The sequence below is a fragment of the Gadus macrocephalus genome, chromosome 13 (genome assembly GCF_031168955.1).
Source record: "Gadus macrocephalus chromosome 13, ASM3116895v1".
Taxonomy (NCBI): Eukaryota; Metazoa; Chordata; class Actinopteri; order Gadiformes; family Gadidae; genus Gadus; species Gadus macrocephalus.
In genome coordinates, this window is record NC_082394.1 from 8,319,484 (window position 1) to 8,345,066 (window position 25,583).

At 41.3% G+C, this 25,583-nt stretch overlaps 3 protein-coding genes and 1 pseudogene across 3 annotated transcripts; all 4 read left to right on the forward strand.

The window, feature by feature from the left end:
• The first annotated feature begins 289 nt into the window (after positions 1–289).
• Positions 290–2,221, forward strand: LOC132471105 (odorant receptor 131-2-like; annotated as a pseudogene).
• A 4,441-nt stretch (positions 2,222–6,662) lies between these two features.
• LOC132471230 (odorant receptor 131-2-like) lies at positions 6,663–8,391 on the forward strand. The gene is made up of 2 exons (XM_060070358.1): positions 6,663–6,821; positions 7,436–8,391. Exons 1-2 carry the CDS (start codon positions 6,672–6,674, stop codon positions 8,222–8,224), a joined length of 939 nt encoding a protein of 312 aa, XP_059926341.1. The 5' UTR covers positions 6,663–6,671; the 3' UTR covers positions 8,225–8,391.
• A 3,795-nt stretch (positions 8,392–12,186) lies between these two features.
• Positions 12,187–15,382, forward strand: LOC132470999 (odorant receptor 131-2-like). Its single transcript, XM_060069960.1, has 2 exons — positions 12,187–12,399; positions 13,712–15,382. Exons 1-2 carry the CDS (start codon positions 12,229–12,231, stop codon positions 14,483–14,485), a joined length of 945 nt encoding a protein of 314 aa, XP_059925943.1. The 5' UTR covers positions 12,187–12,228; the 3' UTR covers positions 14,486–15,382.
• Positions 15,383–22,595: 7,213 nt separating this feature from the next.
• Positions 22,596–24,846, forward strand: LOC132470453 (odorant receptor 131-2-like). Its single transcript, XM_060069093.1, has 2 exons — positions 22,596–22,752; positions 24,058–24,846. Exons 1-2 carry the CDS (start codon positions 22,603–22,605, stop codon positions 24,844–24,846), a joined length of 939 nt encoding a protein of 312 aa, XP_059925076.1. The 5' UTR covers positions 22,596–22,602.
• Positions 24,847–25,583: the final 737 nt, after the last annotated feature.

Sequence of the window (25,583 nt, forward strand, 5' to 3'; positions counted from 1 at the left end):
TTCCTCAATGTTTAAACTTAGATTATGTCCCATAGGTACTCCTTGTTGACACCAGTTGGTGCCATCCCAGGTACCATCCTACCATATATAAATCATGAATCAAAGCTGGCACGCTCCCTTGTATCATGGTATTACTGGTAGGCCAGGCACCTTTCTCCCTACCAAACACAAATGCGACACGTTCAATCTCAAAACGGGGCTACATATAGCGGTTGGAGAAGATATTTGTCGTGATTTAACTTATGTACAAACCATTCTGGTTCACAGCCCTTATTTTAGGTTATCCTACTGTCCATGCATTTATGTTCAGGATCAAAAAATAATTTTCAGTAAGTAACATTCTTTATTTATGTGATTGTAAATGCTATATTTGTTTGTTTGTTTTTATACTTTTTTGTCTGCAATGCAATAATTCTGGAATCTGAACCTTTGATTCGAGAAATAGTCTTGATTTTCATTTGACAAACCGGGGCAATTAGGAGGGCTACGAAAGGATTAAGTGCACATTCTTAAATGACTATTGTTTATTGATGTAAAACAAAGATGATCGCTAAATCTGCCTTTGTTCAAAGTGAGAAATTTTATTTGGAATATAACTTCAAATATCTTTGAAGGTATCAATGTTTTGTATGTTTGAATTTGATGACATTGTTCCTTCTAGAGATGAATCAGACCTCTTCCAACATCACGCTGGGGGCCTCACAGAGGGACTCCTTCTCCAAAGCTGTGACCAAGAACGTCATTGTGGTGGCTCTGGGAGTCACTGTCATTTACCTCAATGCCAGCCTGATCCACACCTTCCACAAACAGCAGGTCTCCTGCTCCTCCCACAAGCAAATGCTTGCATTAATATGACTTATAATAAGTATAGATCAGGGGTCGGCAACCCTAGGCACAAGTGCCACCACTGGCACGTGGCAGCATAATCATTGGCACACTTAAAATATATATATACAAAAAAAAAAAAAACTTTATTCTGTTTTGGGCATTTCCTCCCAGTGCAGATATGTTTAAATGAGTTACTGAAAGCAGTGTTCTGAAATGGGATCAATTAATAGTATGTAGCCTAAACCAATGTTGTGAGTAATAGAAAAGAAAATATTTAAAATATTGTTGCAAGTGGCCTGCATGCATCGCCTTCACATGGTTTTGCAAAGCTTTACATGTCTTAAAGATATGATGTGGATGGTTCCAACATTCTCATACATTCTCGTTTTTTACATTTCTCACATTGCAAATATGTTTTTGAATGAGTTTTCTGAAAGTGGTGTTTTAAGATGGGACAGTGGCCTTCCTTTTTTGCCATGATCTAAAACTCCTCCCCTATATTGGTTTCATCATTGCACAACTTTGACCCTTAAACCTTTTCCCAATCCTTTTCTGCTTTCTGTGCTTTCTCAGATCTTCAACACCAATCCCCGCTACATCCTCTTCATCCACATGGTCATCAATGACACTGTCCAGTTGACCCTCACCATCCTCCTCTTCCTTATCGGCTACACCCTCTACCACATCAACGTCTGCCTGTGCAGCATTCATCACCCTGCTGGCTCTGTTCACCACTGAAAACACACCGCTCAACCTCTCCTGCATGGCCCTAGAGTGCTACGTGGCAGTGTGTCGCCCGCTGCACCACGCCCGCATCTGCACCGTGCGGAGAACATACCTCTTCATCGGTCTGATCTGGGCCACCAGTATGCTCTCCATCCTCCCGGACCTGTTTGTCGCCCTGGCTACCGAGCCCGTGGCGTTCTTTAGCACAGATGTCTTCTGTCTTAGGGAGATAGTGTTCCGCAACCCTCACATCATCCTCAAGAGGGACGCCTGGTACGTGTTGCTGCTGGTCGTCATTTGGCTGACCCTGCTCTACACGTACTTCCGCATCCTGTTCACCGCCCGAGCCAGCCAGCGCGGACGCTAAGAAGGCCCGAAACACCATCCTGCTCCACGGCTTCCAGCTGCTGCTGTGCATGTTGATATACGTGGACCCGTTGCTGAAAACGCTTCTGAAATACTGGTTCCCCAATAGTTTGACGGACTCATTGTTCGCGTGCTACATCATCATCAGCATTTTGCACGGTCCATCAGCCCCATGGTGTACGGCCTGCGAGACAAGACCTTCAGGATGTACCTGAAGAAACACCTCTTGTGCAGATTGACATTGGTGACGGTGTAATCTAAACCCTTATAAACTATCTACTGCGTAAACTGTGGTGGTATTCCGGACCCTCAGGCGCCCGGGGCCTGTGTGCACTACCCACTAGACGCATGTTGGGGGTTTCAAATTCAATCGTTATGATTGAAAAATGTTCAATGGTTTTTATCCTTTTTCATGAAATCAGTTAGGTAGTGGATGAAAGTGATAAACTCTGCTAACCAGAGAGACATTAAACCCAAGCTTGGTAGCACTGGTTGGTTTTATTTACCTCAGTAATTAATTTTTCGAAATGCATTGAAAAAATGCATTTTATTGAAATAAATGTAGGACTTTCTATGACTGAAAATATATGTGTTTCAGAGTGCTAATCCCAGCGAATTTTTTTACCAATACTAAGTGCTAAGTAAGGAGCATCTTCCCAGGAGATGTTGCTGTCGCTTACAGCAAAAGGCCTCCACTAACTAAGCTAATTATCTCCACATCAGTCTCCCAGCAGGGAGAGAGAGAGAGAGGGAGAGAGTGAGAGTGAGAGAGAGAGAGATTGAGAGAGAGAGAGAGAGAGAGAGAGAGAGAGAGAGAGAGAGAGAGAGAGAGAGAGGAGAGGAGAGAGAGAGAGAGAGAGAGACAGAGAGAGAGAATTTACAAGCATCATGTTTATCTTGCAACATGGTACACCTACACATGCGTTCTCTAACGAGCTACACATGTTTATGTTCTCATACAAGCTACCTGGGAGCATATTGACCTTTAATCATGAAGCTTGTTGAGGACCCAGGTTGCCCCTTGTGTTCCACCTCCTGGACTCAGTCTGAGGATCACTGGAAAGGTCATGTAGTCCCTCGTCCCCCATCAAGGGAACTTGCTCTGGATGATGTAATGAAAATAATAATTATAATAATCAATATTGTCATAATTAACATTATTTTAACAGCCCTTTTGTTTCCAAACTCTGCAGGCAATATTACAAGTAAAGTATAACATATTGAATATAATGATAGAAATAAAAAGTAAATTATGATATATGATAATAAATTATACAACTGGAATTTCATCATTTTAGTGGCAAGGCCACTTGTTCTTTTGTTGTACCATTTTTGAGGCCACAAAATGAAATGAGACAAGGGAAAGTTTTGAGGTATTTTCAAACTTTCCTCAACATCAAAACACGGTAACACTTTATATTAAGGTACACATATTAATCATTAGTGGCATGCATATGTGTAGCATATCAGCTCTTTATCAGTCATTATAAAGCACTTATTAATGCCTTATTCTGCATGACCATATTCAATTAGTCCTAATTACTGCTTATTGATAGTAAGTAAGGAACTTGGTGCATTATGATATCTTTGCATTGAGGATTTTTACACAAGTTCGAGGGTCCAAGACCCTGTTAATACCATTTTATGAAACTGTGTTGGAGTCAGTACTCTCCTAAACTGGGGTCTGCACGGGATCGAGATACTGAGAGGAACAGGAAAGACAGAATCAACTGGATAGCGAGGGTTAGCTCTGGGCTATGCTGGGCTTGATTAGCCAGGCGTATTTCCATCATGAATAACACCTCTCACTCTCTGCGTGACTGTGGAGGCCTTGGATCTAGCAGTAACATACTGCTAAACTCATGGTGCAAGAAGGAAGCTGGGGATAAAGTCAATCAGACAGAGACGGGTTGTTTCGATTATTATGATTAGAAGGGTTGTAACGCAAAACCCGCACATCATTTGTGTAACCTTTGCAATCAACTTCATTCCACACACGAAAGATAAACGTACCCACCAGAAGTAACATGCTTTAACAAACACACATGGCATCTGGACCATGTCCTGAGTGCAATACCATCCATATCATTGGTTCTCAAAGTGCGGCCCGGGGGCCAATGGCGGCCTGCAGAAACATTCATGGCGGTCCGCAATGATATACAGATGTAAGTAATAAAAAGAAAAAAAAAAATATATATATATATACAGTATATATATATATTTTTTTTAATAATATTAATTTAAACAGAAATAAATAAACATAAAGAGAAAAGTCTAATCTCTCTAGCTTTCAATTAAATCCTTTTACATTTGTTAGTTTTAATCCGACTGTACATTACTTTGAAAGGATGAACCACAGTTTCGTGATTTAGACCTCACTCCCAGAGGTCCACGGTGCAATGTTTTTTTTCACCACTGGGATGCTGACAACGTTTCCGGCCTATTTTTTTTGGCTTTGGCGGCCCTCAGTCAAATTTTGGGTTCCTAAATTGGCCCTCAGCTGTCAAAACTTTGAGAACCCCTGATATCCAACAGGTCATGTCGGTAGGGGGTTATTAATACAAATCGTATGCAAATACAAATCCTTTTACATGTAACACTTTCTCAAAGTTTAATACTATTGAAGTCATGAAGATCATGGAGTCAGGAAATCTATACGTTTAATCAAAGCAGGTGTACACCCATACTAATAGTTATGGGGAATTAGGGAATGAACTCTAAAAGCATACACTCAAACATACGCAAGCACACAATTTAAATATGCATACCTGCCCACCATATATGAAACAACTTGCTAATCAGAGACATCGACAAACACTTCATTGGCCTTGGTAGCACTGGTTTGGTTTAATCAACCTCATTACTTAGGTAAAGGGTGACATTTGTCAAAAAAACAGAGGGGGCATGATTTATCAATTTTTTTCATCGTGACAAAATCGGCAATGAACAGGCCTAATTCTTTTTTTTTAGTTAATGGTAGGCCCTATTAGCCTACATTTCGAACAGTTGAACATTCATTTTTAATGCAAACTAAAAAAGACATGAAACATTAAATTTTCCAAAAAGAAAAACAATTCAGAGGGGGGGGGGGGGGGGGGGGGGTGATCCCTTCCTCCCCCCCAACAAATCGCACCCTGCTTATGTTTGGAAATCTATTGGCCTTTTTCTAGACATGTAAATGGTCATTTTATTGAGTTAGAGTTTTCTGTCCAGTTCAGTTTCATGTTGTGTTATGTTGTCTTGTGTTTTTATATGTTAGTTTCAGTTCGAGATTAAAGATAGTGGTTTGTTTCTAATCATTATCCAAATACACAGCATAATGGTACAATATTTTCAGATTACTCCTGTGCTCAGTTTTGGATAGGCTGAATCGTGAGCACGGAGAGATGAATGCTTCTGTGAGTAATGAGGAATAGCAGTCGTGGTACCGCAAAGCCTTCATCAAGAACCTGACTGTTGTTCTCCTCGGGATCTGTATGAACTAGGTCCATGCCAGCATGGTGCATAATGCCTTTGTAACGGGTTCACAGGAGCCAGCCTTCCATTATAATATAATTGTATACATAATATCATGGCCAAAAGCTCTGTGTGCCTCCGGATGGCCGTAGCGCGGGGAGCTCATAGGGATTGGGCTTCTCGGGAGTCGGGGTTTGTTTACCGGCGTTGCTATGGGTTCCGGTCTTGTGTGTTCCAACGGTTATTAGGTAGGCCTATTGCATAAATTATGTCTTCGAGCGCGCCTATCGCATGATTTTAGACTCGACGATTTCGGTTGAGTATGTGGGGATTTTTTCAGTCGCAATTGGTTTGCACATTTTTAAAACTGGTGGGGACAAAATTTGTATTTCAATTAGTGGGGGGGACATGTCCCCCCCCGTCCCCCACGTAATCGACGCCTATGCTTCCACGATAAGAGGTAACAACTCTGTTAAAATGCCCTCCAGAAGAACAAAAAAGCACTTTCCTGAGGAAGGTCCAATTTATGAGCATCCAAGGGTTTTGTCCTGCACATTTCCAACTAGTAAACTCAAAATGTTCTGATATCTTAACAGTATTCCTCAATGTTTAAACGTACATTATGTCCCATAGGTACTCCTTGTTGACACCAGTTGGTGCCATCCCACGTACCATCCTACCATATATATAAATCATGAATCAAAGCTGGCACACTCCCTTGTATCATGTAAGCAGGCCCTGGTATCATTGTATTACTGGTAGGCCAGGCACCTTTCTCCTGCCATACACAAATACGACACATTCGATCTCAAAACGGGGCTATACACATGGCGGTTGGAGAAGATATTTTTCGTGATTTAACTTATGCAGAAACCATTCTGGTTCACAGCCCTTATTTTAGGTAATCCTACTGTGCATTTATGTTCTGGATCAGAAAATAATTTTCAGTAAGTAACATTCTTTATTTATGTGATTGTAAATGTTATGTTTGTTTGTTTGTTTTTATACTTTTTTGTCTGCAAGTGATTATTAGTGAATGCAATATTTCCGGAATATACCTTTTATTCGAGAAATAGCCTTGATTTGCATTTGACAAACCGAGGCAATTAGGAGGGCTACGAAAGGATTAAGTGCACATTCTTAAATGTACTATTGTTGATTGATGTAAAACAAAGATGATCGCTAAATCTGCCTTTGTTCAAAGTGAGACATTTTATTTGGAATATAACTTCCAATATATTTGAGGGTATCGATGTTTTGTATGGTTGAATTTGATGACATTGTTCGTTCTAGGGATGAATCAGACCTCTTCCAACATCACGCTGGGGGCCTCACAGAGGGACTCCTTCTCCAAAGCTGTGATCAAGAACGTCATTGTGGTGGCTCTGGGAGTCACTGTCATTTACCTCAATGCCAGCCTTATCCACATCTTCCACAAACAGCAGGTCTCCTTCTCCTCCCACAAGCAAATGCTTGCATTAATATGACTTATAATCAGTATATTACTTGTATTACCAAGAGCATATCCACGGTACCCATGATGTGACTGGGGTGAAAGAAACGTTTAGTTTACATGTACAGTGACTCAGTATATGTCCTCCTTGTTGCGATCCCGCATAGATTCAGACCAGCATTCTTATCTCTCTTTCAACCCCATTCCCTCTGTCTGTATTTGTCTGTATTTAATGTAATGTCTGTGTTCTAGTTTACGCTAAGCAATATAAATTAAACAAGGTTACACACAAATATGGCCATTGCCTTAGGATCCTCAAAATGATCTAGACTAAAGCAAAAGACATATTCTACTCTGAGAAAAGCATGCACTTTCCTGTTTCATTTATCATCGTTATTCAATTTATTTCTGATACATTTTTCTGATTTAAAAGCTTTATTGCTACACTCTCCTTTGTTGCGGCCATCATTTTTTGAATTGGGCAGACAGTGGCCTTCCTTTTCTGCCATAATCTAAAACTCCCTCCCCGATATTCTTTTCATCATTGCACAACCTTTGACCATTAAACCTTTCCCCAATCCTTTTCTGCTTTCTGTGCTTTCTCAGATCTTCAACACCAATCCCCGCTACATCCTCTTCATCCACATGGTCATCAATGACACAGTCCAGCTGACCCTCACCATCCTCCTCTTCCTGCTCAGCTACACCCTCTACCACATCAACGTCTGCCTGTGCAGCTTCATCACCCTGCTGGCTCTGTTCACCACTGAAAACACACCGCTCAACCTCTCCTGCATGGCCCTAGAGTGCTACGTGGCAGTGTGTCGCCCGCTGCACCACGCCCGCATCTGCACCGTGCGGAGAACCTACCTCTTCATTGGTCTGATCTGGGCCATCAGTATGCTCTCCGTCCTCCCGGACCTGTTTGTCGCCCTGGCTACCGAGCCCGTGGCGTTCTTTAGCACAGATGTCTTCTGTGTGAGGGTGGCGGTGTTCCGTAGCCCTCACATCATCCTCAAGAGGGATACCTGGTACTTGTTACTGCTGGTCGTCATTTGGCTGACCCTGCTCTACACGTACTTCCGCATCCTGTTTACCGCCCGAGCCGCCAGCGCGGACGCAAAGAAGGCCCGAAACACCATCCTGCTCCACGGCTTCCAGCTGCTGCTGTGCATGTTGACGTACGTGGACCCGTATCTGAAAACGCTTCTGAACTACTGGTTCCCAAATAGTTTGGCGGACTCATTGTTCGCATGCTACATCATCATCAACATTTTGCCACGGTTCATCAGCCCCATGGTGTACGGCCTGCGAGACAAGACCTTCAGGATGTACCTGAAGAAACACCTCTTGTGCAGATTGACGTTGGTGACGGTGATACCGAAACCCTTATAAACTATCTACTGCGTAAACTGTGGTGGTATTCTGGATCCACAAGGTGCCCGGGCCCTGTGTGCACTACCCACTAGACCCATGTTGGGGGTTTCAAATTCAATCGTTATGATTGAAAAATTTTCAATGGTTTTATCCTTTTGTCATGAAATCAGTTAGGTAGTGGATGAAAGTGATAAACTCTGCTAAGCAGAGAGACATTAAACCCAAGCTTGGTAGCATTTATTTACCTCAGTAATTAATTTTTCAAAATGCATTTAAAAAATATATGTGTTTCAGAGTGCTAATCCCAGCGAATTTTTTTTACCAATACTAAGTGCTAAGTAAGGAGCTTCTTCCAAGAAGATGTTTCTGTCGCTAACGGCAAAAGGCCTCCACTAACTAAGCTAATTATCTCCACAGCAGTCTCCCAGCAGGGAGGGAGGGAGGGGGGAGAGAGAGAGAGAGAGAGAGAGAGAGAGAGAGAGAGAGAGAGAGAGAGAGAGAGAGAGAGAGAGAGAGAGAGAGAGAGAGAGAGAGAGAGAGAGAGAGAGAGAGAATTTACAAGCATCATGTTTATCTTGCAACATGTACACCTACACATGCGTTTTCTAACAAGCTACACATGTTTATGTTCTCATACAAGCTACCTGGGAGCATATTGACTTTTAATCATGAAGCTTGTTGAGGACCCAGGTTGCCCCTTGTGTTCCACCTCCTGGACTCAGTCTGAGGATCACTGGAAAGGTCATGTAGTCCCTCGTCCCCCATCAAGGGAACTTGCTCTGGATGATGTAATGAAAATAATAATTAGAATAATCAATATTGTCATAATTAACATTATTTTAACAGCCCTTTTGTTTCCAAACTCTGCAGGCAATATTACAAGTAAAGTATAACATATTGAATATAATGATAGAAATAAAAAGTTAATTATGATATATGATAATAAATTATACAACTGGAATTTCATCATTTTAGGGGCAAGGCCACTTGTCCTTTTGTTGTACAATTTTTGAGGCCACAAAATGAATTGAGACAAGGGAAAGTTTTGAGGTATTTTCAAACTTTCCTCAACATCAAAACACGGTAACACTTTATATTAAGGTACACATATTAATCATTAGTGGCATGCATATGAGTAGTATATCAGCTCTTTATCAGTCATTATAAAGCACTTATTAATGCCTTATTCTGCATGACCATATTCAATTAGTCCTAATTACTGCTTATTGATAGTAAGTAAGGAACTTGGTGCATTATGATATCTTTGCATTGAGGATTTTTACACAAGTTCGAGGGTCCAAGACCCTGTTAATACCATTTTATGAAACTGTGTTGGAGTCAGTACTCTCCTAAACTGGGGTCTGCACGGGATCGAGATACTGAGAGGAACAGGAAAGACAGAATCAACTGGATAGCGAGGGTTAGCTCTGGGCTATGCTGGGCTTGATTAGCCAGGCGTATTTCCATCATGGATAACACCTCTCACTCTCTGCATGACTGTGGAGGCCTTCGATCTAGCAGTAACATACTGCTAAACTCATGGTGCAAGAAGGAAGCTGGGGATAAAGTCAAGCAGACAGAGACGGGTTGTTTTGATTATTATGATTAGAAGGGTTGTGACGCAAAACCTGCACATCATTTGTATAACCGTTGCAATCAACTTTATTCCACACACGAAAGATAAACCCACCAGAAGTAACATGCTTTAACAAACACACATGGCATCTGGACCATGTCCTGAGTGCAATACCATCCATATCATTGGTTCTCAAAGTGCGGCCCGGGGGCCAATGGCGGCCCGCAGAAACATTCATGGCGGTCCGCAATGATATAAAGATGTAAGTAATAAAAAGAAAAAAAAAATATGTATATATATATATATTTTATTTTTAATAATATTAATTTAAACAGAAATAAATAAACATAAAGAGAAAAGTCTAATCTCTCTAGCTTTCAATTAAATCCTTTTACATTTGTTAGTTTTAATCCGACTGTACATTACTTTGAAAGGATGAACCACAGTTTCGTGATTTAGACCTCACTTGACCTCACTCCCAGAGGTCCACGGTGCAATGTTTTTTTTCACCACTGGGATGCTGACAACGTTTCCCGCCTATTTTTTTGGCTTTGGCGGCCCTCAGTCAAATTTTGGGTTCCTAAATTGGCCCTCAGCTGTCAAAACTTTGAGAACCCATCCAACAGGTCATGTCGGTAGGGGGTATGCAAATACAAATCCTTTTACATGTAACACTTTCTCAAAGTTTTATACTATTGAAGTCATGAAGATCATGGAGTTAGGAAATCTATACGTTTAATCAAAGCAGGTGTACACCCATACTAATAGTTATGGGGAATTAGGGAATGAACTCTAAAAGCATACACTCAAACATACGCAAGCACATAATTTAAATATGCATACCTGCCCACCATATATGAAACAACTTGCTAATCAGAGACATCGACAAACACTTCATTGGCCTTGGTAGCACTGGTTTGGTTTAATCAACCTCATTACTTAGGTAAAGGGTGACATTTGTCAAAAAAACAGAGGGGGCATGATTTATCAATTTTTTTCATCGTGACAAAATCGGCAATGAACAGGCCTAATTATTTTTTTTTAGTTAATGGTAGGCCCTATTAGCCTACATTTCGAACAGTTGAACATTCATTTTTAATGCAAACTGAAAAGACATGAAACATTACATTTTCCAAAAAGAAAAACAATTCAGAGGGGGGGGGGGGGGGGGGTGATCCCTTCATCCCCCCCAACAAATCGCAACCTGCGATTTGTTTGTTCCTGAGGAAGGTCCAATTTATGAGCATCCAAGGGTTTTGTCCTGCACATTTCCAACTAGTAAACTTTGGAAATGCATTGGCCTTTTTCTAGACATGTAAATGGTCATTTTATTGAGTTAGAGTTTTCTGTCCAGTTCAGTTTCATGTTGTGTTATGTTGTGTTGTGTTTTTATATGTTCGTTTCAGTTCGAGATTAAAGATAGTGGTTTGTTTCTAATCATTATCCAAATATACAGCATAATGGTACAATATTTTCAGATTACTCCTGTGCTGAGTTTTGGATAGGATGAATCGTGAGCACGGAGAGATGAATGCTTCTGTGAGTAATGAGGAATAGCAGTCGTGGTACCGCAAAGTTTTCATCAAGAACCTGACTGTTGTTCTCCTCGGGATCTTTATGAACTTCATCCACGCCAGCATGGTGCATAATGCCTTCCATCGATAAGAGGTAACAACTCTGTTAAAATGCCCTCCAGAAGAACAAAAAAGCACTTTCCTGAGGAAGGTCCAATTTATGAGCATCCAAGGGTTTTGTCCTGCACATTTCCAACTAGTAAACTCAAAATGTTCTGATATCTTAACAGTATTCCTCAATGTTTAAACTTAGATTATGTCCCATAGGTACTCCTTGTTGACACCAGTTGGTGCCATCCCAGGTACCATCCTACCATATATAAATCATGAATCAAAGCTGGCACACTCCCTTGCATCATGTAAGCAGGCCCTGGTATCATTGTATTACTGGTAGGCCAGGCACCTTTCTCCTACCATACACAAATACGACACATTCGATCTCAAAACGAGGCTATACACATAGCGGTTGGAGAAGATATTTGTCTTGATTTAACTTATGTACAAACCATTCTGGTTCACAGCCCTTATTTTAGGTAATCCTACTGTACGTGCATTTATGTTCTGGATCAGAAAATAATTTTCAGTAAGTAACATTCTTTATTCATGTGATTGTAAATGTGAATGCAATAAGTGATTATTAGTGAATGCAATAATTCCGGAATCTGAACGTTTTATTCGAGAAATAGTCTTGATTTGCATTTGACAAACCGGGGCAATTAGGAGGGCTACGAAAGGATTAAGTGCACATTCTTAAATGTACAATTGTTTATTGATGTAAAACAAAGATCATCGCTAAATCTGCCTCTTTTCAAAGTGAGACATTTTATTTGGAATATATTTGAAGGTATCAATGTTTTGTATGGTTGAATTTGATGACATCGTTCGTTCTAGGGATGAATCAGACCTCTTCAAACATCACGCTGGGGGCCTCACAGAGGGACTCCTTCTCCAAAGCTGTGACCAAGAACGTCATTGTGGTGGCTCTGGGAGTCACTGTCATTTACCTCAATGCCAGCCTGATCCACACCTTCCACAAACAGCAGGTCTCCTGCTCCTCCCACCAGAATTTTTTTTAATGCATATATTTTATCTATGCATTGATATGACTTATAATCAGTATAGATCAGGGGTCGGCAACCCTAGGCACACGTGCCACCACTGGCACGTGGCAGCAAAATCATTGGCACACTTAAAAAATATATATATTAAAAAAAATAAACTTTATTTTTTTTCACATAATTTGGATAATCATTACTACAGATTTTTTTTTGCACTTTATTCTGTTTTGGGCATTTGCTCCCAATGCATATATGTTTAAATGAGTTACTGAAAGCAGTGTTCTGAAATGGGATCAATTAATAGTATGTAGCCTAAACCTATGTTGTGAGTAATAGAGAAGAAAATATTTAAAATATTGTTGAGAGTGGCCTGCATGCATCGCCTTCACATGGTTTTGCAAAGCTTTACATGTCTTCAAGTTATGATGTGAATGGTTCCAACATTCTCATATATTTTCGTTTTTTACATTTCTCACATTGCAAATATGTTTTTGAATGAGTTTCTGAAAGTGGTGTTTTAAAATGGGACATATGTAATTACAATTTGTAATCCCATGTTGCAAATATAACAACAACAAAAAACACATTATACGATTCCAGGTCTTCTGGAAATAATTTTGGTCGCTGTGTCATAATTCAGCTTAATATTTAATATATTGTTGCTTAAGGCACACTCATTAACAAGAAAATTTCAAACTGGCACTGCATGTTGAAAAGGTTGCTGACCCCTGGTATATATGACTTGTAGTACCGAGAACATGTCGACGGTACCATTGATGTGACTGGGGTGAAACAAACATTTAGTTTACATGTACAGTGACTCAGTATATGACCTCCTTGTTACGATCCCGCATAGATTCAGACCAGCATTCTTATGTCTCTTTCAACCCCATTTCCTCTGTCTGTATTTGTCTGTATTTAATGAAATGTCTATGGTCTAGTTTACACTTAGCCATATACATTACACAAGGTGACACACAAATATGGCCAGTGCCTGAGGCTCCTCAAAATAATCTAGACTACAGTAAAGCAGACATATTCTACTCTGAGAAAAGCATGCACTTTCTTATTTCATTTATCATCGTTATTCAATTAATTTCTGATAAATTTTTCAGATTTAAAAGCTTCATTGCTACACTCTCCTTTGCTGCGGCCATAATTTTTTTAATCGGGCTGACTCTGGCCTTCCTTTTTTGCCATGATCTAAAACTCCCTCCCCTATATTGGTTTCATCATTGCACAACCTTTGACCATTAAACCTTTTCCCAATCCTTTTCTGCTTTCTGTGCTTTCTCAGATCTTCAACACCAATCCCCGCTACATCCTCTTCATCCACATGGTCATCAATGACACTGTCCAGTTGACCCTCACCATCCTCCTCTTCCTTATCGGCTACACCCTCTACCACATCAACGTCTGCCTGTGCAGCTTCATCATCCTGCTGGCACTGTTCACCACTGAAAACACACCGCTCAACCTCTCCTGCATGGCCCTAGAGTGCTACGTGGCAGTGTGTCGCCCGCTGCACCACGCCCGCATCTGCACCGTGCGGAGGACATACCTCTTCATCGGTCTGATCTGGGCCACCAGTATGCTCTCCATCCTCCCGGACCTGTTTGTCTCCCTGGCTACCGAGCCCGTGGCGTTCTTTAGCACAGATGTCTTCTGTCTTAGGGAGATAGTGTTCCGCAACCCTCACATCATCCTCAAGAGGGACGCCTGGTACGTGTTGCTGCTGGTCGTCATTTGGCTGACCCTGCTCTACACGTACTTCCGCATCCTGTTCACCGCCCGAGCCGCCAGCGCGGACGCAAAGAAGGCCCGAAACACCATCCTGCTCCACGGCTTCCAGCTGCTGCTGTGCATGTTGATATACGTGGACCCGTTGCTGAAAACGCTTCTGAACTACTGGTTCCCCAATAGTTTGACGGACTCATTGTTCGCGTGCTACATCATCATCAACATTTTGCCACGGTCCATCAGCCCCATGGTGTACGGCCTGCGAGACAAGACCTTCAGGATGTACCTGAAGAAACACCTCTTGTGCAGATTGACATTGGTGACGGTGTAATCTAAACCCTTATAAACTATCTACTGCGTAAACTGTGGTGGTATTCCGGACCCTCAAGGCGCCCGGGGCCTGTGTGCACTACCCACTAGACGCATGTTGGGGGTTTCAAATTCAATCGTTATGATTGAAAAATGTTCAATGGTTTTATCCTTTTGTCATGAAATCAGTTAGGTAGTGGATGAAAGTGATAAACTCTGCTAACCAGAGAGACATTAAACCCAAGCTTGGTAGCACTGGTTGGTTTTATTTACCTCAGTAATAAATTTTTTCGAAATGCATTGAAAAAATGCATTTTATTGAAATAAATGTAATTTTCTTTCAATTTAATCTTTCTATGACTGAAAATATATGTGTTTCAGAGTGCTAATCCCAGCGAATTTTTTTACCAATACTAAGTGCTAAATAAGGAGCATCTTTCCAGGAGATGTTTCTGTTGCTTACAGCAAAAGGCCTCCACTAACTAAGCTAATTATCTCCACAGCAGTCTCCCAGCAGAGAGAGAGAGAGAGAGAGAGAGAGAGAGAGAGAGAGAGAGAGAGAGAGAGAGAGAGAGAGAGAGAGAGAGAGAGAGAGAGAATTTACAAGCATCATGTTCATCGGGCTACATGTACACCTACACATGCGTTCTCTTACGAGCTACACATGTTTATGTTCTCATACAAGCTACCTGGGAGCATATTGACTTTTAATCATGAAGCTTGTTGAGGACCCAGGTTGCCCCTTGTGTTCCACCTCCTGGACTCAGTCTGAGGATCACTGGAAAGGTCATGTAGTCCCTCGTCCCCCATCAAGGGAACTTGCTCTGGATGATGTAATGAAAATAATAATTATAATAATCAATATTGTCATAATTAACATTATTTTAACAGCCCTTTTGTTTCCAAACTCTGCAGGCAATATTACAAGTAAAGTATAACATATTGAATATAATGATAGAAATAAAAAGTTAATTATGATATATGATAATAAATTATACAACTGGAATTTCATCATTTTAGGGGCAAGGCCACTTGTCCATTTGTTGTACCATTTTTGAGGCCACAAAATGAAATGAGACAAGGGAAAGTTTTGAGGTATTTTCAAACTTTCCTCAACATCAACACACGGTAACACTTTATATTAAGGTACACATATTAATCATTAGTGGCATGCATATGAGTAGCATATCAGCTCTTTATCAGTCATTATAAAGCACTTATTAATGCCTTATTCTGCATGACCATATTCAATTAGTCCTAATTACTGCTTATTGATAGTAAGTAAGGAACTTGGTGCATTATGATATCTTTGCATTGAGGATTTTTACACAAGTTCGAGGGTCCAAGACCCTGTTAATACCATTTTATGAAACTGTGTTGGAGTCAGTACTCTCCTAAACTGGGGTCTGCACGGGATCGAGATACTGAGAGGAACAGGAAAGACAGAATCAACTGGATAGCGAGGGTTAGCTCTAGGCTATGCTGGGCTTGATTAGCCAGGCGTATTTCCATCATGGATAACACCTCTCACTCTCTGCATGACTGTGGAGGCCTTGGATCTAGCAGTAACATACTGCTAAACTCATGGTGCAAGAAGGAAGCTGGGGATAAAGTCAAGCAGACAGAGACGGGTTGTTTAGATTATTATGATTAGAAGGGTTGTGACGCAAAACCCGCACATCATTTGTATAACCTTTGCAATCAACTTCATTCCACACACGAAAGATAAACGTACCCACCAGAAGTAACATGCTTTAACAAACACACATGGCATCTGGACCATGTCCTGAGTGCAATACCATCCATATCATTGGTTCTCAAAGTGCGGCCCGGGGGCCAATGGCGGCCTGCAGAAACATTCATGGCGGTCCGCAATGATATACAGATGTAAGTAATAAAAAAAAATATATATATATATATATATTTATTTTTTATTTTTAAAGGGACACTATGTAATATTTTGAGTAATTTATTACCTCAAATCAACATATTCATTCATAAATAAGTCCTCATTGGTGTAAAATTATCTCTGCCAAAAATCTGACTTATCCTCCTGAGCGAAGAATAATTAATATTAATATCAATATGGTTACATAGGACAGGTAAGCTTCATGGAGGCTTCCATTTTCTTCCGGTCTATGAGCTGCCGAGAGGGTCAAAAAGCACTAGGTCGTACAGGAATTGCAAACGCGTTTTCACTCTGAGCCAGCGTGACGGTGGAACAGAGCTTAGTTTAGCGAGACGATTTTACCGGCAAATTTGAACATGCACCGCATTTTTTTGAAAGACCATAGTTATGCCACGCCACAGGAGAAGGAATCATCGTCGCCAAAAAAACGACGATGTGTAAGCATGTATAACATGGTTTTCCATGGCAACGAGATGCGGGGCGCTCCTATGAGCGACTCGTCATTGAAAGGCTACTTTATTACATATTTAATTTACTTTTTCACATTTTTGTCGAGTTTAAATCGTGACAATATTCTTATGACTTATGGATACTGTCAAATGCGTTGGAGGAATTCAAAAGGCATTCTTCATAAAGTTATGGAGGTTTATTCTCTGCTGTGGTCACCACGTATCCAAATCCACCGAGACGCACTTACGCTAGAGCGGACCTTCTGGAGCTTCAACTCGCTTGCGAGACAGTTGATTTATCACCCGAACAACTGGATTTCATACCAACAACTCTGATAAAGAAGACAATACGGAGGAAAAGAAGATCGAGAGGAGGAATTAGGAACAGGATAGGAGACGAGGAAGTAAACTCGTTGCCAGTGCGACTAACTGGCGGCGCGCACAGTCGCAGCGGCCCCTCTTGAGATCTGTGAGATTGAGATTGAATGTTTGAGTGTGAGACGTCCTACGAACGTAGTTTATGACAGGGAAACAATATTAAACATTAGGACATTGAGAGCGAGTAACATCACTGGCATTCGCTGGTATCTGGACATACTACACAAACACAGGATACTAACGCCCCGTACCCACTACCTCCGTCAGTTGTCCGTTGCCCATTGACTTTGAATGGGGACGGCCGCGCAATGCATTGTGGATCCGTCCGTTGACTTGGAGCGTTCGCCACCGTCAAAAAGTTGAAAAATGTTCAACTTTTTCGGCGGCGACGGATCCGTCATCCAATCAGATCGCGTATGCAAATTTAAGCACTGTGACGCGACTCGGGCTCTGACGATACTGGAAAGCGGGAAAGCGGGTCATCTTGCCTCGCAACAAGCAGGAAGAAGCGGGAAGAACCCGGCGAAGCGATTTGATTGGCTGACGGTTGCCTCTGCAAAGACTACTCCCCCATCCGTCAGCCACGCCTTCCCACGTCCGTTGACTGATGGTGCAGTGGGCACGAGGCGTAACGGACACTGACACCGTGCCCGCAACTGCCCGGAGGAGGAAGCAGCAGAGACGGGATGGACGTAAACAAACTGAACAGCTTCTTTCAGCTCCTACCCTCCAAGAAACGCTATCGCAGCTTAAGATGCTCCACCACCAGGCTGCGGAACAGCTTCCTACCTCAAGCTGTCAGGATGCTCAATGCACCAGCGTCCCAGATCTTCTCACTGGACTTTATTTATTATTTATTTATTTATTCATCATTGGGACGTTTGTTTGTTTGTTTGAAATGTATGTTGATCTTGATCCGTGAGAAACGCCTTCTCGTTTTGTTGTTCAATCAACAAAATGACAATAAATTTGATTTGATTTTGATTTGATTCCGTTAGTTACAATGTAAATTGTTGGTACCAAAGGCTATGTCAACTTTTATGTTATCTGACATTTTATGTAATCTGACATTAAATGACCTACTGTTATTTATCATCTGTATAGTTATTTGTCACGTTGGAAAGTCCACAACTGCTGGAGTCAAGTTCGTTGTCTGTAAGAATGCTTGGTCAATAAACCTGATCTGATTTGTCCATCTAATTTGTCCAGTTGTCCACGAACCTCATCATCACTCGAATGACTCGATGAGGTAGCCTAGTAGGTGTCATGTCACAGCTTCTTGGCACATACTGCCCACCGTAGTTTTTGGACAAGCGAGCACTATTAGTTTGAATGCAATATACAATTGTACCACTAGATGGGAGTAATTTTTACACAGTGTCCCTTTAATAATATTAATTTAAACAGAAATAAATAAACATAAAGAGAAAAGTCTAATCTCTCTAGCTTTCAATTAAATTCTTTTACATTTGTTAGTTTTAATCCGACTGTACATTACTTTGAAAGGATGAACCACAGTTTTGTGATTTAGACCTCACTTGACCTCACTCCCAGAGGTCCACGGTGCAATGTTTTTTTTCACCACTGGGATGCTGACAACGTTTCCCGCCTATTTTTTTGGCTTTGGCGGCCCTCAGTCAAATTTTGGGTTCCTAAATTGGCCCTCAGCTGTCAAAACTTTGAGAACCCCTGATATCCAACAGGTCATGTCGGTAGGGGGTTATTAATACAAATCGTATGCAAATACAAATCCTTTTACATGTAACACTTTCTCAAAGTTTAATACTATTGAAGTCATGAAGATCATGGAGTCAGGAAATCTATACGTTTAATCAAAGCAGGTGTACACCCATACTAATAGTTATGGGGAATTAGGGAATGAACTCTAAAAGCATACACTCAAACATACGCAAGCACACAATTTAAATATGCATACCTGCCCACCATATATGAAACAACTTGCTAATCAGAGACATCGACAAACACTTCATTGGCCTTGGTAGCACTGGTTTGGTTTAATCAACCTCATTACTTAGGTAAAGGGTGACATTTGTCAAAAAAACAGAGGGGGCATGATTTATCAATTTTTTTCATCGTGACAAAATCGGCAATGAACAGGCCTAATTATTATTTTTTTGTTAATGGTAGGCCCTATTAGCCTACATTTCGAACAGTTTAACATTCATTTTTAATGCAAACTGAAAAGACATGCAACATTACATTTTCCAAAAAGAAAAACAATTCAGAGGGGGGGGGGGGGGGTGATCCCTTCATCCCCCCCAACAAATCGCACCCTGCTTATGTTTGTTCCTGAGGAAGGTCCAATTTATGAGCATCCAAGGGTTTTGTCCTGCACATTTCCAACTAGTAAACTTTGGAAATGCATTGGCCTTTTTCTAGACATGTAAATGGTCATTTTATTGAGTTAAGAGTTTTCTGTCCAGTTCAGTTTCATGTTGTGTTATGTTGTGTTGTGTTTTTATATGTTAGTTTCAGTTCGAGATTAAAGATAGTGGTTTGTTTCTAATCATTATCCAAACACACAGCATAATGGTACAATATTTTCAGATTACTCCTGTGCTCAGTTTTGGATAGGCTGAATCGTGAGCACGGAGAGATGAATGCTTCTGTGAGTAATGAGGAATAGCAGTCGTGGTACCGCAAAGTTTTCATCAAGAACCTGACTGTTGTTCTCCTCGGGATCTTTATGAACTACGTCCACGCCAGCATGGTGCATAATGCCTTCCATCGATAAGAGGTAACAACTCTGTTAAAATGCCCTCCAGAAGAACAAAAAAGCACTTTCCTGAGGAAGGTCCAATTTATGAGCATCCAAGGGTTTTGTCCTGCACATTTCCAACTAGTAAACTCAAAATGTTCTGATATCTTAACAGTATTCCTCAATGTTTAAACTTAGATTATGTCCCATAGGTACTCCTTGTTGACACCAGTTGGTGCCATCCCAGGTACCATCCTACCATATATAAATCATGAATCAAAGCTGGCACACTCCCTTGTATCATGTAAGCAGGCCCTGGTATCATTGTATTACTGGTAGGCCAGGCACCTTTCTCCTACCATACACAAATACGACACATCCGATCTCAAAACGGGGCTATTCACATAGCGGTTGGAGAAGATATTTGTCTTGATTTAACTTATGTACAAACCATTCTGGTTCACAGCCCTTATTTTAGGTAATCCTACTGTACGTGCATTTATGTTCTGGATCAGAAAATAATTTTCAGTAAGTAACATTCGTTATTCATGTGATTGTAAATGTGAATGCAATAAGTGATTATTAGTGAATGCAATAATTCCGGAATCTGAACGTTTTATTCGAGAAATAGTCTTGATTTGCATTTGACAAACCGGGGCAATTAGGAGGGCTACGAAAGGATTAAGTGCACATTCTTAAATGTACTATTGTTTATTGATGTAAAACAAAGATCATCGCTAAATCTGCCTCTGTTCAAAGTGAGACATTTTATTTGGAATATATTTGAAGGCAGGGACGTGCACAGGGGGGTTGCTCAGGTTGCTTGGGCAACTGCCCATATGCCCTCCTCCTCGACTCACGTTGCCCTTACGAGAATTATTATTATTTTTTTAAATCATTTAATGGATGCAGAATTTCATGTAGGCCTAGATAAAAAAAATCGCCACTCGAAACATTTCATAAAGTAAGCGTAGCCTCATTCAATTCCGTTCGGGCACTGAGAGTGAAAGTCAGTAGGGGGAGGGCAAACTCTGCCGCGCGGCAACAGCCGCTTTTGCCGCCTGCCCTCTGTCGCCCTTCCCTCATTGAAATGAATGGAGGCGGCGAGTTGCCGCGCGGCGTGTGAAAGCTGCTTTACGTAGCTGCAGCGCTGCACGCGACCGGAACACCGGCACCTGTGAGACGACTGCCTTGATGTTGTCGGAAAAGGTGAATTTGAGATGTATAACAAACAAGCAATCATCATCACGTTTTATGAAATGAATTACAATCTTCATAAATCCAGGCTCAGTTTGCCACGTAACGTTTAGCCTAAATAATCAGACAGCTAGCTAGCTTGCAGACAAGCAGCCCGTTATCACATAGTCTACAAATTTTTTGATAGGCAAACTAAGCTACTTATCTGCTGATAGTTAGTTTCTAACATTTCGTTTTAACAAGAAGAATAAATGATGGAAGTAATGCATCACATGAATTCTTTCATTCAAAATGGTTCATGCCTAAATCTATTTTGGGTTTGGGTTTTGTTTGTTATTGTTAAGTGAAGTCGAAATGCCCAGTAAAAAGAGGAGGATTCAGGAGAGAGAGAGACAACTAAAGGAGGCAGCAAAGAGGAGCACATCACTACAGGGTTGGCTACGAAAAAGCTAAACAGCAGGTGGGACAGAGACTTTGCATAGTGATAAAGCGATAGCCTACTAATGGCAATTTTTCATAATTACATTACATTTAAGATGAGGAGCAGCCACAAGCCTCCAGACACTCGGAAAATGTGGACCAGGAGGAGGCACATAGGTAGGCCTAAGTGCTGATCACCATATATGAGAGGACCATGCTAGAAAGTAAAGGGTTAAAGAGCTGCATGCTAAATAATTGTAATCTAAAAAAAACCAGGCTATTTTAGAGATCCTTGCAAAGATCTTGCCTGAGCAGAACATAAATACCACTGCTTCTAGTGGGCATTACAATAATAATAATAATGGTAATAACAATAATAATGGTAATGGTAATAACAATAATATGTCATTGGACAGATGATGAGCCCAGTGCATCAGCTGCGTTCAGAGAGCCAGAGCCAATCCCAGATGAGATCAGGACAGACTGGGAAAGGAGAGATGAGCAAGAGGATGAGATGAGGGAGAGGAGAACATCAGCAAGGGAGGATATTGAGATGAAGAGTGGGGCAGAATCCACAGATTTCGATTTTTTGCTGAGGTTGGCTAATCCCACAGATCCAGCTCATGTACAGAGCAGCAATCTAAAATACGATCAGACCTTCATCACATTTTCCAATTCAGTCGGACCTTGCCCTCCTATGGTAAATTTCCCTCAAAATCCAGATGGGCGCTCTTTTCAAGCCCAATGGTATAATGATGACCCCTGGCTGGAATATTCTCCACTGAATGATGCCATCATGTTATGTTCTTCTTCTTCAAGTCATGTTTTTCTGCATTATCGTTAGTAGTAGTTATTTCAGTGTTTTACTTATTTGTATTAATATATTAATAAAGACCCCGTTATTCTCAGTCCTTCATATAGCCTGTGAGTTGTTGTTTTTTGGGGGGGTGGGGGGGTGCCTTTTTTCCAGGTCAGAGCAACTGCCCCTCAAAATTCCTGTGCACGTCCCTGTTTGAAGGTATCAATGTTTTGTATGGTTGAATTTGATGACATCGTTCGTTCTAGGGATGAATCAGACCTCTTCAAACATCACGCTGGGGGCCTCACAGAGGGACTCCTTCTCCAAAGCTGTGACCAAGAACGTCATTGTGGTGGCTCTGGGAGTCACTGTCATTTACCTCAATGCCAGCCTGATCCACACCTTCCACAAACAGCAGGTCTCCTGCTCCTCCCACCAGAATTTTTTTTAATGCATATATTTTATCTATGCATTAATATGACTTATAATCAGTATAGATCAGGGGTCGGCAACCCTAGGCACACGTGCCACCACTGGCACGTGGCAGCAAAATCATTGGCACACTTAAAAAATATATATATTAAAAAAAATGAACTTTTTTTTTTTTCACATAATTTGGATAATCATTACTACAGATTTTTTTTTGCACTTTATTCTGTTTTGGGCATTTCCTCCCAGTGCATATATGTTTAAATGAGTTACTGAAAGCAGTGTTCTGAAATGGGATCAATTAATAGTATGTAGCCTAAACCTATGTTGTGAGTAATAGAGAAGAAAATATTTAAAATATTGTTGCAAGTGGCCTGCATGCATCGCCTTCACATGGTTTTGCAAAGCTTTACATGTCTTAAAGTAATGATGTGAATGGTTCCAACATTCTCAAATATTTTCGTTTTTTACATTTCTCACATTGCAAATATGTTTTTGAATGAGTTTCTGAAAGTGGTGTTTTAAAATGGGACATATGTAATTACAATTTGTAATTCCATGTTGCAAATATAACAACAACAAAAAACACATTATACGATTCCAGGTCTTCTGGAAATAATTTTGGTCGCTGTGTCATAATTCAGCTTAATATTTAATATATTGTTGCTTAAGGCACACTCATTAACAAGAACATTTCAAACTGGCACTGCATGTTGAAAAGGTTGCTGACCCCTGGTATATATGACTTGTAGTACCGAGAACATATCGACGGTACCATTGATGTGACTGGGGTGAAACAAACATTTAGTTTACATGTACAGTGACTCAGTATATGACCTCCTTGTTACGATCCCGCATAGATTCAGACCAGCATTCTCTTTCAACCCCATTTCCTCTGTCTGTATTTGTCTGTATTTAATGAAATGTCTATGGTCTAGGTTACACTTAGCCATATACATTACACAAGGTGACACACAAATATGGCCAGTGCCTTAGGCTCCTCAAAATAATCTAGACTACTGTAAAGCAGACATATTCTACTCTGAGAAAAGCATGCACTTTCTTGTTTCATTTATCATCGTTATTCAATTAATTTCTGATAAATTTTTCAGATTTAAAAGCTTCATTGCTACACTCTCCTTTGCTGCGGCCATCATTTTTTTAATCGGGCTGACTCTGGCCTTCCTTTTTTGCCATGATCTAAAACTCCCTCCCCTATATTGGTTTCATCATTGCACAACCTTTGACCATTAAACCTTTTCCCAATCCTTTTCTGCTTTCTGTGCTTTCTCAGATCTTCAACACCAATCCCCGCTACATCCTCTTCATCCACATAGTCATCAATGACACAGTCCAGCTGACCCTCTCCATCCTCCTCTTGCTGCTCAGCTACACCCTCTACCACATCAACGTCTGCCTGTGCAGCTTCATCATCCTGCTGGCACTGTTCACCACTGAAAACACACCGCTCAACCTCTCCTGCATGGCCCTAGAGTGCTACGTGGCAGTGTGTCGCCCGCTGCACCACGCCCGCATCTGCACCGTGCGGAGAACCTACCTCTTCATCGGTCTGATCTGGGCCACCAGCACTATCTCTGTCCTCCCGGACCTGTTTGTCGCCCTGGCTACCGAGCCCGTGGCGTTCTTTAGCACAGATGTCTTCTGTGTGAGGGAGACGGTGTTCCGCAACCCTCACATCATCCTCAAGAGGGACGCCTGGTACGTGTTGCTGCTGGTCGTCATTTGGCTGACCCTGCTCTACACGTACTTCCGCATCCTGTTCACCGCCCGAGCCGCCAGCGTGCACGCAAAGAAGGCCCGAAACACCATCCTGCTCCACGGCTTCCAGCTGCTGCTGTGCATGTTGACGTACGTGGACCCGTATCTGAAAACGCTTCTGAACTACTGGTTCCCAAATAGTTTGGCGGACTCATTGTTCGCATGCTACATCATCATCCACATTTTGCCACGGTCCATCAGCCCCATGGTGTACGGCCTGCGAGACAAGACCTTCAGGATGTACCTGAAGAAACACCTCTTGTGCAGATTGAAGTTGGTGACGGTGATACCGAAACCCTTATAAACTATCTACTGCGTAAACGGTGGTGGTATTCTGGATCCACAAGGTGCCCGGGCCCTGTGTGCACTACCCACTAGACCCATGTTGGGGGTTTCAAATTGAATCGTTATGAATGAAAGATGTTCAATTGTTTTATCCTGTTGTCATGAAATCAGTTAGGTAGCCAATGAAAGTGAAACACTTTGCTAACCAGAGAGACATTATACCCACGCTTGGAGGCACTGGTTGGTTTTATTTACTTCAGTCATTCAATTTTCGAAATGCATTGTTAAAATGCATTTTATTGAAATAAATGTAATTTTCTTTCCATTTAATCTTTCTATGATTGAAAACATACCTGTTTCAGAGTGCTACTCCCAGCACAAAACTTTTACCAATACTAAGTAAGGAGCATCTTCCCAGGAGATGTTTCTGTCGCTAACAGCAAAAGGCCTCCACTAACTAAGCTAATTATCTCCACAGCAGTCTCCCAGCAGAGAGAGAGAGAGAGAGAGAGAGAGAGAGAGAGAGAGAGAGAGAGAGAGAGAGAGAGAGAGAGAGAGATTACAAGCATCATGTTTATCTTGCAACATGTACACCTACACATGCGTTCTCTAACGAGCTACACTTGTGTTCTCATACAAGCTACCTGGGAGCATATTGACCTTTAATCATGAAGCTTGTTGAGGACCCAGGTTGCCCCTTGTGTTCCACCTCCTGGACTCAGTCTGAGGATCACTGGAAAGGTCATGTAGTCCCTC